This window comes from Theropithecus gelada, chromosome 4, assembly GCF_003255815.1.
Source record: "Theropithecus gelada isolate Dixy chromosome 4, Tgel_1.0, whole genome shotgun sequence".
Lineage (NCBI taxonomy): Eukaryota > Metazoa > Chordata > Mammalia > Primates > Cercopithecidae > Theropithecus > Theropithecus gelada.
Genome location: NC_037671.1, coordinates 44,906,473 through 44,920,424, shown reverse-complemented (window position 1 = coordinate 44,920,424; position 13,952 = coordinate 44,906,473). Strand labels below are relative to the sequence as shown.

At 40.9% G+C, this 13,952-nt stretch overlaps 1 protein-coding gene across 3 annotated transcripts in view; it reads right to left on the bottom strand.

The window, feature by feature from the left end:
- Positions 1-13,574, bottom strand: part of UBR2 (ubiquitin protein ligase E3 component n-recognin 2) — a 132,248-nt gene extending 118,674 nt beyond the window's left edge. For 2 of the 3 annotated variants that reach the window (XM_025383367.1, XM_025383365.1), the window contains exons 1-2: positions 13,187-13,574; positions 3,575-3,834 (exon numbers count right to left, since the gene is read on the bottom strand). In XM_025383367.1, coding sequence (XP_025239152.1) covers positions 3,575-3,834; positions 13,187-13,264 — 338 coding nt within the window. In that variant the 5' untranslated portion in view covers positions 13,265-13,574. The remainder of the gene's footprint in view (positions 1-3,574; positions 3,835-13,186) is intronic. The other variant, XM_025383366.1, reaches the window with a different exon arrangement.
- Between the last annotated feature and the right edge of the window lie 378 nt (positions 13,575-13,952).

The following is a 13,952-nucleotide window of genomic DNA, read 5'->3' as shown; positions in this document are numbered from 1 at the left end:
ATTTTTTACACTCTAAAACCATTTCTATTTAATAATGAATAATGAGATAAGTTTGACCACTCTTTTCCTAATACAGTACATAAAAAGTAGCTTACTGCCTATGAACACCGAGATGGCTTTTTTCTGACACCATGGAGACTTCAGAAAAATAATTTGTGACCAATACAATTTTAGAAACTATGAACAAATAACTCCCATGGCAAAACTAATCTATGCCCTTCACAAATCCTTTTCCCAAGTACTATATATAAAAGATCCTTTAATAACATTTTTTTTCTCATTAAAGAAACCTTCCACATTATGGATATCAGTCACCTTTATCCTGAAGGGTCTAGTTTAGAAACCTTCCCAGAATTCCAATAACCATATTTCATCTTTCCAAATAACAGACTCCGTGTCATTTTACCAGGGCGCTGGGTTTCATGGAAACACCTACTTTTAAAATGAGATATTCATCCCCAGCACCCAGTATGGCCATTTACTCTGAGTTTACTGTGTGCCAAGTATTGTGTAACGTACTACACACAAAGGATCTCACTTACCTTCTCAACAACAATGTAATGAAGAACCTGGCTGGTCTTTGATCTGGTTCCTGGGAGGTAATCTCTAAATCCCTGGCATTACTCATGTGATCAGAGTGTCTCTGTTATTTGTGGGACCCCCTACAAATAATAAAAACTATACATCCTAGAACAAGACTTACTTTGGATCTGCCCTATCAAAACAGGAGGGAGGCCAGGCGCAGTAGCTCATGCCTTTAATCCCAGCACTTTGAGAGGCTGCAGCAGGTGGATCACTTGAGGTCAGGAATTCGAGACCAGCCTGGCCAATGTGGTGAAACCCCATCCCTACTAAAAATAGACAGATTAGCCAGTGTGCGCCTGTAGTGCCACTTACTCAGGAGGCTAAGGCAGGAGAATTGCTTGAACCCAGGAGGCAGAGGTTTCAGTAACCCAAGATCATGCCACTACAACCCAGCCTGGGCTATGGGGTGAGACTCCATCTCAAAAAAAAAAAAAGAGGAGGGAAAGGCCACTGTGGCCCAGTACTGAACACAAAATCCAAATGGGTAAAGGGGGACAATTACGTAGAGAATTGGGCAGCAGCAGAATGGTTGTATACAGGAGAATAATTAAATAAGCAAATACAGGAAAATGAGAATCAGGTTTTCTCTTGTCAGAGAAGGAAATTAAAAATATGCAAAGGAAGAAAACTAGAAAGAACCTTAGATGAGAACTGGAGAGATCACCACAGATGTATGGTTTTCAGTATCTATTTCAATACATTTATACAGATGGGTATAAAATACAGCTCCACTGAGACAGCCTGAGAGTTATGACACCAACAGCGACAAGCACACATACCATCTTATTTGTCAACACCATCTTCCACTAAAAAGAACCAGGATCCTTGGCAAAATGGTTGATTTCAGGGTTGGGGCAGGGGAAAACTCAAGATGTGCCTGGGACATCTTGTTGTACCAGGAAGAAAAGGAAAAATAGAAGGGAAAAGGGAAGGGAAAGAAAGGAAAAGGAAAGGAAAAGAAAAAGAGCTCGAAGGATGATAGAGATATGAAAAAGAACAAAGATAGCTCGAAGGGGCTCCTACTGGCCAAATCTAGGACAATTTGAGCATAATAATGAGACCCCACAAATACTGATATAAATAAATAAATTGAAAGTTTGATAATTAAGAGGATACTTAATAGTCTCAAAGTACTTCCCAATAACATACTCATTGATCACATAGGCGAAAAGAGTAGCATTACAGTGGAGAAGTCTTGCAGACATCCCTTTAATCAAGTGATCAATATCACCAGTTATAGAACTAATCAAAATCATATATACCACCTGACAGGGTTAAAACACAGGCATCTGTGGTACTCTTGTCACAGATGCAACTTGAATCTAATTATGAAAACCAGACAAACCCAAACTGAGGGGACATTAACAAAATAACTGGTCTGTAATCTTCAAAAGTGTCAAGATCATGAAAGTCACAGATAAACTGAGGAAATGTTCCAGACTGAAGATTAAAAGATAAGATAGACAAATGAATAATTTGGAACTAGATCCTACGAATACAAAGAACATTATTGAACAATGGGGTGTCAATTTCCTATCTGTAAGTCATGAGGTTCAACTAGGTCTACTGCTCCAAACATCAACAGAATATTCAAAGTGGTTTCTGTAACAGCAAACAAAAAACTAGGTCTAACATAATTTTTCAATATATACACTGTTCTCTACTGATATTCTAAATACGCTGATAAAGAAAAACTACCATAGATACCCTGAGGCCTTCACCAAAATTAGCTTATTAAATTTAAATTTTACAGGAAAAAGTTAAATGATGTCTCCATCAACAACACATCTACACAAAAGAATATTATCTAGCTATATAAGCTGATATGGAAAGACGTTAAGCTATTGTTAACTACAGAAGAGAAAACTGAGCTCAGTATATGTAACATATTCCCATCTGTATTTATGTGTGTATGTATGCAGGTTCAAAATTGCTATATATCTTGGCCTATATACACACAGAAAATTTCTGAAAGAGGCTGGGTGCAGTGGCTCACGCCTATAATCCAGCACTTTGGGAGGACAAGGGAGGTGGATCATCTGAGGTCAGGAGTTTGAGACCAGCCTGGCCAACATGGTGAAACCCCGTCTCTACTAAAAATACAAAAATGAGTTGGGCGTGATGGTGGGCGCCTGTAATCCCAGCTAGTCGGGAGGCTGAGGCAGGAGGATCACTTGAACCTGGCAGGTGGAGGTTGCAGTGAGCCAAGATCGCACCATTGCACTCCAGCCTGGGCGACCGGGTGAGGCTCCATCTAAAAAAAAAAAAAAAAAAAGGAAAATTTCTGAAAGGATATACGGGAAAATGTTAACAATTATGAATTCTGGAAAATAGGATAGTCAAAAAGAGGACAAGGCACTTTATTCTCCATCTTCTACCCTTGTATACTCAATTTTCACCAAGAAATTTAAAAAAGAATAGTCTTCCTAATAGCAGTAAGTACGTATAGCACCCAGATCTTGGTTTCTAACTACCATTCCCAAATGAAAGAAAAATCCTTAAAGAAATGGCTGATTCTATATATGGGTCAGAGCAAGTACAAAGTGAGCTGGGAGCATCTTGTTGTGTCAGAAAGGAAAGAAGCACCCACAAACTAAAGAAGGCATGTGAAAAAGACAAAGAAGCTGGAGTGACGGGGCTCTCACTAGCCAAACCTAGGGCAATTTGAACATCAGAATTACTGTTAACTAAAAAATATCAAGAAAAGCAAGAAAGTGATTATTGCAAGAGTCACGATGTCAGTTAATTACGGGGGAAGGAAGAAAGCACACAGTAGGCTTCTAGAATGCTGGTGACAATATTTTTTGATCAAGAATAATTACAAGAATATTTGTTTTAATTATGTATTAAACAGCATGTATTTGTAATACAGATTTTTAAGCAGATACGGTATTTCATAATTTTTAAACAAAAATTTTAAGGTTTCAGGGGAAAAAAAAGAGGTCAAATAAAACAAGAGCCTCCTAGAAAGAAAATTAAAATATTTTACCTGCAAGAGTATGTAGGCTCTCCTACTTTAAAAACACGACCACAAAGATGAGAAGGTTTGTTTGCTTGCTCAAGCTTTGGAAATCCAAATGCAGGATCTTCACCACAAAGGTACCATTCCATTGGTCCCAACAAAACATGCTGTGCCAGCATGTCTTCCTTCTGTGGCAAAGGGTTGGGACCCCTGCAGTAGATTTTGGGTACATAGTGGGCTAAATGCTGGTACACTTCTCTAGTGAGGTCAGTTGCTTGGAGCCATTTCTTTAAAAGAAGAAAAAAGAAGAAATGGTTTGAAACACCAACAAACTAATTTGAACAAATTCACCCTACTTTCTTTTAAGTACAAAAATAATGGCAAAAGCATGTTAAAATATTTTGTTTACAACACTCACCACCATACGTTAGAAATTTAGCCTATTAAACTGCCAAGGATTTTTAAATGCTACTTTTAAGTGTAAGCAAAATTAAAATGAAACTAGCCCCCCTCCTTCCCTGCAAAATGACTCTTGAAGCAACCTTCTCTAGGCAGTACCAGAAAATAATTACAAGAAATCATTATATAAGACATGAACCATTGAGCTCATCTGACATCCTTCCTAATGCTTTGCTCAAATGTCATTCTCATTGTGATACGAATTCTGCCAGTTTGCCCATAGGAAGAGTGTACAGTGAACATGAACAGCCAATATGTATCGTGAACATGAATAGCTAATACACCACATTTCTTAATGATTGATAAACGAGTTTATATACCAGTCTCTTATGAATAAGTCAATCCACAAGAGACTGTTGTACCAACTACACCTTCTTTCTCTGATCAACCTCCCTCTATAAGGCCTTTTCCATTTGCTCTCCCCACTAAAAACAAATTTTAAAGCATGATCATACTTAGATCTCATAGGCACCAACTTAATAACTGAATGCATGATCTCCCCTGCATCCTCCACCAAAATTTGTTATTTTCCCCATTTCCCTATTTTAGCTTTGCTTCCTTTTCAGATTTTTCGGTGTGGATACCCAGGTTTTGTATTTAAAAAACATACGAAAAGAAGCCAGGTGCAGTGGCTTATGCCAGTAATCCCAGCACTTTGGGAGGCCAAGCCAAACGCATCACCTGAGGTCAGGAGTTCAAGCCCAGTCTGGCCAACATGGTGAAATCCCATCTCTACTAAAAATACAAAAATTAGCCGGGCGTGGTGGCGCATGCCTGTAATCCCAGCTACTCGAGAGGCTGAGGCAGGAGAAATCGCTTAAACCCAGGAGGCAGAGGTTGTAGTGAACCAAGATCCAGCCTGGGCGACAGAGCAAGAGTCTGTCTCAAAGGGAAAAAAAAAGACTCACTTCTGCTAGAATGCAGTTAACTGAACCGTGAACAAAACCCACAGATGGAGGGGAGGAGGAAGGGGGAAGTGGGTTGTAAAACTACCTATTGGGTACTATGCTCACTACCTGAGTACAATATACTCATGTAACAAACTTGCACATGTGTTCCTTAAATCTAAAGTAAAAGCTGAAATTTTAAAAAACCTCCAGTGTTTACCTATGGATTATCACCTAAATTCCAGTTACATTTTTATTAAAAAAAAAAAAAAAAAAAAAGAGTATGTTCAAGTGATATCTAACATTATAAGAAGTCAATATAAGGTCTTCATTTTAGCTATTTTATTTACTTGTATATTCTTCAGACCACTCCTTCTAAAAATAACATACAGAGAGAGATTTTAAATATGCATGAGGTGACGTATATTAACTTTCTAGTCAATTTCATGTTTTCAGAGAACTTTTACTAAATATGTAAAAATTTTGTTCATAAGTTAAGGGACTAGATAGAAGCTTATAACCAAAAACAGTGAGAGTTTTCACACTTAAGGTGAAACTACACTATTTTCCAAACATTACTTACATTGTTGTGTTTACATTATGCAAATAGGAAAGAGACCAAATTACTTTCAAAACCACAGCATTTCTTCCCTGGTGGTCAAGTGGTTAGGGGACAAAAAAAAAAGAAGCAGCATTTCTTAGGAGACAATCCTATGGGTTTTAAGTATTCTCTCCCTTCAGAGTGATTCAATCAAAAGTTTATATATACATACACATCCTCAGTAATTATAAAGAGGACAAGTTTAAAAAAAAGAAGAAAAAGCAGAGTCCTCAACAAGCATACTAGAATCTTATTCTTTGAGTTAAAATACATCTTTTTTGGCCTCATTCAAAGCTAAATGTCTCATTTTTCACCTGTTGTCAGCAAACCAAAACAAGAATGAAGGGAGTCAAATTATCCTAAGCAACTTTTTTTGAGTCTTGCGCTATTGCCCAGACTGGAGTGCAGCGGTGCGATCTTAGCTCATTGCAACCTCTGCCTCCCGGGTTCAAGTGATTCTCCTGCCTAAACCTCCTGAGTAGCTGGGATTACAAGCGTGCACCACCACACCTGGCTAATTTTTATATTTTTAGTACAGACAAGGTTTCACCATGTCGGCCAGGCTTGTCTCAAACTCTTGACCTCAGGTGATTCGCCCGCCTCGGCCTCCCAAAGGTGCTGGGATTCAATTTACTCTTTATGAACAAAAAATTAAGCAATAAGACCAAAATAATTCACCTCCATGATCCTAGAAAGTTAAGTGCTTCAGACTATTTTAATTTACAACATTGAAAGATTTTATTTAAAAACCAGTTTTTTTCTTATATTTTATGTTCCCACTCCTGTAAAACTTCACTGTTGCAGAATTTTAATACAAGAATGAAAGATCTCTTTAGAAGGGATGCTTTCTAAAAAAATTATGTAGTCTAGTGACTGTAACAAGAGAGCAAATTTGTTCACAGATTTCTTCAACAAAAATTCAGACGCTAGTATCAGCATCTGGTTAAGAAAAAAAAAAAAAAAAAAAATCGGTGGGCCCAGTGGCTCATGCCTGTAATTCCAGCACTTTGGGAGGCCAAGGCGGGTGGCTCATTTGAGTTCAGAGGTTCAAGACCAGCTTGGGCAATATGGCAAAACCCCGTCTCTACTAAAAATAAAAGAAAATTAGCTGGGCATGGTGGTGCACGCCGGTAGTCTCAGCTACTCAGGAGGCTGAGGTGGATCACCTGAGCCCCAGAGGTTGAGGCTTCAGTGAGGCATGATCATGCCACTGCACTTCAGCCTGGGTGACAGAGTGAGATCCTGTCTCAAAAAACAAACAACAACAACAAAAAACTACTCACTTTACATAAAAATATTATTAGTAAAACAAGCAAGTATTTCACTCTTTATTACATGTTATTATAAATAACAAGATTTAAAAGTCTGGTTCAAGAAAGGCATGCATATGCTCCCCATTTTTAAAATCTTTACTACTGCTGGGCATGGTGGCTCACGCCTGTAATCCCAGCACTTTGGGAGGCCAAGGTGGGCAGATCACTTGAGGCCAGGAGTTCGAGACCAGCATGGCCAACATGGTGAAACCCCATCTCTACTAAAAATACAAAAATTAACCAAGAGTGGTGGTGTGTGTCTGTAATCCCAGCTACTCGGGAGGTTGAGGCAGAAGAATCGCTTGAACTCAGGAGGCGGAGGTTGCAGTGAGCCTAGATTGCACCACTGCACTCCAGCCTGGATGACAGAGTGAGACTCCGTCTCAAAAATGAAAACTTTACTACCATTATATGAAAAATTCACAATCACCTAAAAGATTTGGGCTCTATTACAGGCACTTTAACCTGATTAAACATATACACTTAATATAAAAAGCAAGAAAAATTTATGACTGTCTTTCAGAAGTAGCTCACATATTTCCCCAAAGAATAAAATCTATAGCTTTTCATATTAGTTCTCACTAACACATGCTAACTGCAACTGTTTCTTCAACATGAAAAATTGAGATTTCCAGTTTGGTTTGCATTTTAATTTGTCTTTATTTCAGACACTTGTAGCTGTCACGCCCATGTGGCACAAGAGAGTAATAAGCATTCACTACCTTATTAGAAGTCCCTCTTAAGGGAAGTAAAGAAACTGTCAACTCATCCCGCTAAAGTAAACATGTTATGACAGTGTTTCCAGGAGCTTTCCCTCTATTGAATGCTAAATTTAAGGCTTGGGATAGAAAGTAAGTACAATAAAATAAAAATGAAATGAAAAATGAAAGAATTCCTAGAGGTTAGCCTTTTATTATAGTCTCTATTATTCTATACCCAATCAAAATTGTATCCTTTAACCACTTATGGTTTTGCTTTCAAACAAGGATAAGCAACATGTAAGTTAATCATGAAACAACTAGTGCTCATAATAATAAAAACACTAGTGCTCAATTGGGAGTTTTGGGGAATATATTGAGAAAAAATTTAAACAAATTATATTAAGAGTCCTACAAATGGAGGAGAGTATTTACAAATAAAAATAGAAATTTAATAGGTCAAAAGACTAATTGAAAATGGGCAAAGAAGACATAAAAATGGCCAATAAGCTCATAAAAAGATGTTCAACATGACTCATGAGGGAAATGCAAATCAAAACCACAATGAGAAGGCACAACACCCAAAAGAATGGCTGTAATCAAAGCACAGGCAAAAATAAGTGTTGACAAGGATGTGGAGAAACTGCAACTCTCATGCACTACTGGTGGAAATGTAAAACAATGCAACGGCTTTGGAAAAATCCGGCAGTTCCTCAAAATAGTTAACATATAACCCACCAATTTCACTTCTAGATAGATATATATATATACACACACACACACATATACATATATATACACACACACACCCAAGAGAAACAAAACCATAGGTCCCCACAAAAATTCGTAAAAGAATGTTCACAGCAACATGATTCATAATACCCAAAAAGTAGAAACAACCCAAATATTCACCAACTGATGAACAAATAAAATATGGTTTACCTACACACAGGAATGTCATTTGGCAATAAAAAGAATGAATTACTGACACAGGTTGAGCATCCCTAATTTGAAAATGTGAAATCCAAAATGATCCAAAATCTGAAACTTTGTGTACCCACATGATGCTCAAAGGTCACGCTCAAAGAAGTACTCATTGAAACACTTGGATTTCGGAGTAAGGATCCTCAACTGGTATAACTGCAAATATTTTAAAATCCAAAAAAATCCAAAATCCAAAACACTCCTGGTGGCAAGAGTAACTATACTCAACCTGAACATGGTACAACATGGATAAATCTTCAAAACATTATCTTAAGAGAAAGAAGTCAGTCACAAATGACAGTATGTTGAATTCCATTTATACGAAATATCCAGAAAAGGCAAATCTACGGAGACAAAAATTAGTAGTTCATTAGGCCTCAGGAGTTTAGGTGCAAATGGGAAGTGACTGCCAATAGGTACAGGATTTCTTTTTTGGGGTGATAAAAATGTCCTAAAATTGATCATAGTGATGACTGCACAACTCTGAATATACTAAAAAACTACTGAACTGTACATTATGTGAGTTACATCTCAATAAAACGGTTTAAAAAATGTACAGCAAAAAGATAACTAATACAGACCTAACATCTACAAAACTTAACAAATTCCTATTTATTAAAAAAAAAATTGTTTTTGGAGACAGGGTCTCTATCACCCAAGATGGAGTACAGAGGCATGATCATAGCTCACTATAACTTCGAACACCTGGGCTCAAGCGATCCTCCCTGCTTAGCCTTCTCAGTAGCTAAGACAGCAAGTTCATGCCACCACACCCAGCCTTTTTTTTTTTTTTTTTTTTTAAAGTAGAGACAGGATCTAGCTATGTTGCCCAGGCTGGTCTCAAACTCTCAGACTTAAGCAGTCTTCCCACCTCAGCCTCCCAAATAACTGGGATTACTGGCATGACCCAGTGCTCCCAACCTGTATTTCTTTTATACTCAGGGGAAAAAGACGGGGTCCCACTTTGTCACTCAGGCTGGAGTGCAGTGGCGTGATCTCGGCTCACTGCAACCTCAGCCTCCTGGGTTCAAGCAACTCTCCTGCCTCAGCTTCCCAAATAGCTGGGATTACAGGGGTGCACCACCATGCCTGGCTAATTTTTGTATTTTTAGTAGAGACAGGGTTTCACCATGTTGGCCAGCATAGTCTCTATTTTTTGACCTCGTTATCTGCCCACCTTAGCCTCCCAAAGTGCTGGGATTACAGGCGTGAGCCACCACACCCGGCATGTTTACTTTTAAAGCCACAATCACCCATTGGAATACACTATAACCATATGTAGTATGGAAAGTAAACCGAGTCAAGAAATGTTGGGAAAGTCATACTTATGGAATCAATTCTAACAAGAGAAGAATGAGAAGAGAGGGCCACTGTAATATCCTAAACTTACAAATACTAAAGAGTCAGCTTAGATGCTTTTCTTTGTGAGCCATACTAGCTGGAATGGATGGGATCACAAAAAGTTCTTCCTCCTTATAACAGGAATAAGAAAAGCGATGTGTAAATGAAATGTGGAAAGGATGACACTAGTGCTCGTTAGGTGATTTTTAAATGGAAGTGATCCTAACAAATTACCAATGACAGAGGTCTGAAGCCTACAATCACTGTTTTCTCTACTTGTTTCTCTTCCCTAAAATGTACTTTCAACCTAAGAGAAAACTTTATTAATTTAAATGTGTGATAAAAAGCTGAAGCCTAAGCTGAAAAAAGTTTTAAATCTTAGGTGTTTTAACTTAATACAGACAGTAAAGTCCTCACAAAGTAAGGCAAGATTAAGGTCATATAATTGAAGGAATTATATTTTAATATTCATTTTCAAGGTAGGAGGATCTCTTGAGACTAGGAGGTCAAGGCTGCAGTGAGCTATGATCATGTCACTGTACTCTAGCCTGGGCAACAGTGTAAGACCCCATCTCTTACCAAAAAAAAAAAAAAAAGTTTGCATCTTCTCTATTTGAGAGAATTGTGTTGGTCTTCAGACTAAACTTTTTTTTTTTTTTTTTGAGACGGAGTCTCGCGCTGTGTCACCCAGGCTGGAGTGCAGTGGCGCGATCTCGGCTCACTGCAAGCTCCGCCTCCCAGGTTCAGGCCATTCTCCTGCCTCAGCCTCCGAGTAGCTGGGACTACAGGCGCCCGCCACCACGCCCGGCTAGTTTTTTGTATTTTTAGTAGAGACGGGGTTTCACCATGTTAGCCAGGATGGTCTCGATCTCCTGACCTCGTGATCCGCCCGCCTCGGCCTCCCAAAGTGCTGGGATTACAGGCTTCAGCCACCGCGCCCGGCCCAGACTAAACTTTTAAAAAAAAATTTTACTGTTCAGAAGGCATTTAAAAGTAAACAGGGTAGGCTGGGCACGGTGGCTCACACCTGTAATCCCAGCACTTTGCGAGGCCAAGGTGGACAGACCACCTGAGGTCAGGAGCTCGAGACCATCCTGGCCAACATGGGGAAACCCTGTCTCTACTAAAAATACAAAAATTAGTCAGGCGTGGTGGCACATACCTGTAATCCCAGCTGTAATTCGGAAGGCTGAGGCAGGAGAATCACTTGAACCCCAGAGGCAGAGGTTGCAGTGAGCCAAGATCGTGCCATTGCACTCCAGCCTGGCAACAGAGCAAGACTCTGTCTCAAAAAAAAGAAAAAAAAAAGCAAACAGGGTAAAATGTAGCTCAGATTGTGATCTTCACAAACTCAAATGAAGTCCAAATTAATAATTTTTTGTTGCATTTCCCTTGATTTTTCCCTACTGCATCTGCCTGAGAATTTCACTGAACAAGAACTAGGAGCACTGGCCTCCAGCACTACTTTTATAACCAGTTTTCTCAGGAGCCTCTACAAATTGGAGAACCTCCTATCACCTGATAGTTTGCACTTTTAGAATGGGATAACGGAATTTGTATCCTCTATCACTGGGCCAAGACACAAAATTCAGTGACAGAAAAAAAAACCACAACAGTACTTTGAGGTAAGCAACAGATATCAATTAGAAGAGGCATGGAGAGCAAACAGCTGTCATTACTATTTAACAGTTTACTTGTAACACTACTTTCATTTTTTTTTTTTTTCAAATCTCTGATAAACGAAAGGCAGAAATTCCTTGAGTTGTGTGCAATATTAAGTAGAAAGTAAATGAAAACAGACCTAGGCTAAACAAGTAAGTAGGTTTAAAAAAACACACCCAAGGCAGGGCGCAGTGGCTCACGCCTGTAATCCCAGCACTTTGGGAGGCCCAAGCCGGTGGATCACCTGAGGTCGGGAGTCCGAGACCACCCTGACCAACATGGAGAAACCCCATCTCTACTAAAAATACAAAATTAGCGGGGCGTGGTGATGCATGCCTATAATCCCAGCTACTCGAGAGGCTGAGGCAGGAGAATCGCTTGAACCGGGGAGACGGAGGTTGCGGTGAGCCGAGATCGCGCCATTGCACTCCACCCTGGGCATCAAAAGCGAAACTCTGTCTCAAAAACAAAAACAAACAACAACAACAAAACACACCCAAACAAGCAAAGATTCAGCATTTAACAACGTATTTCTTTAAAGTTTTCACCTCTACTGCTGACATTTCTACCTGGACTTAATGTCCTCATCAACTCACGCAAAATAACTACTCACTGACCAACAGCTCCACAGTGCCCCCAATCCCAAATTTTGTTCGTAGCATTCAGATTGCTGACTTTTATTCACGGGTCACTTCCCTCCTAGTAGCCTTTTTAACTGGAGGTCTTAGAGGTGGGGCCCAAGCTGTCTTGGTCCATTCATAATCATTCTGGGGAATCTCTTCTAATGGGTGTTTCCTGTCCTTATTGGTGAAAGATGCTGTTGAGTTTATTACTCTACAACTCTGCTATTTACACTAGAATATTCATATTACAGTTTTAATGCTATACTGCGTTTGAATGGTTTTACGTTTGGAGCATAACTGCTCCTACTACACTGTGACCAATTCTCACGTTTAGCTTATACAGTATTCGTTGAAAACTGCTCTATCAACGTTATGTAACATTTGTTCTCCATCCAATTACCCCTAACTCCTAGAAAAAATAATTTTAAAATTTCCCAGCCTCCACGACTACTTTCTCATACTCAGTAAACTTTCCACACATGCATCAACGTTGTCAACTAATCAAACCGGTGCAAAAAAAAAAAAAAAAAAAGGGGGCACTGAAAGGGGTAACGAAGGGTAGTGTCGTTTGCCTTCCTGGTGCCTGTGGCAGTCCCAAAAACAAAGTAGGGGCTTGGTTAGGGTGGCATGTTTAGTCGGAGGAGCACACGGCTCCGCTTATCTCAGGAAAAGCAATCAACTAGATAAAGTAGGGCGATTATACCAAAAACACAAGAAGCGTCTCTTCTCCTCTTCCAAGAGCTGATACATATAAAGGGCAAAGGCCTTTGTGTTGGGAGACTTCATGGGCGGCTAGGAGAAAGGAGGTATGATGGAAGAGCCGTGCGCTCTCCTGGGCAGAAAGGGAAAGTAAACGTAGGTAGTGCACAGCGCAGCTCTGGGAGCTGTTGAAAATGGAAAGAGAGGGGCAGGATCGGTGGCCTCCCCGGGCTGTTACCCCACAAGGCGAGGGCCGGCACAGCTGTTTCCCCAAGTCTGGGCCGGGCTGCTCCAGGGCGTCCAGGAGTCGGTTCCTCCCCGCGGGCGCGGCCTGCGAGGGGCGGACGTACCCGCCCGGGTCCCGGCACTCACCCCCGCAATCTCCTCGGCCGAACATTCCAGCAAACTCCGGTCGATGGCCTGCACCTCTGGCTCCAGCTCCGACGCCATCTTCTCTCCTCCTCCTCCACTGCGCTACCGCCGCCCGGGGAGCTGCAGCCTCACCTCGGCCCCGGCGGCCTCGACTGCCACCCCTGCCCCAGGCAATCAGTCCCGGAGCCGTCCAAGTGGCTGCAGGTGGAGCAAGAGAAGGAGAGAAGGGTGACGTGAACCGGAAAGGAAGGACAGCGGCCTCCTGCGCTCCCTCCCAAGCTTAGCGCCCAAGGGTCAAGTCACTGGCTCGTCCCTGACCCAGGGAAGGACACAGAAAACCCCAGGCCTGACACTCTGGCTAGCCACTACCGCGTCCGGCACCGGGAAAGGGGCGATAACACCCAAGAGGCGAAGCAGGGCGTTCTGGGTACTGTAGTCGTCCCAGCAAAGCCGGGAGAGAGGTGGCGCCCTGATACGGGGCCCCTCGAATGCATTGTGGGAGTTGTAGTCCATTCCCAAGGGGCGCGGCTTAAATGGCAGATAGGCGGGCGGGGCTTTTCTGCCCAACGAGAATCATGGGAAGAGAGTCGTGGAAAGTAGGGCCCCTTGGAAAAAAGCCAAAGAGCAAGACAGTGTGGGAACTGTAGTTTTATTCCCCGAATCTCGTTTGTTCATTTTTGTATCCCCAGCTTCAAGAACACTGCCTGGCACGTGGTAGACCCCCAAGGACTTGCCAGTCTGGCATAGGGTAGGCACTCAAATACTT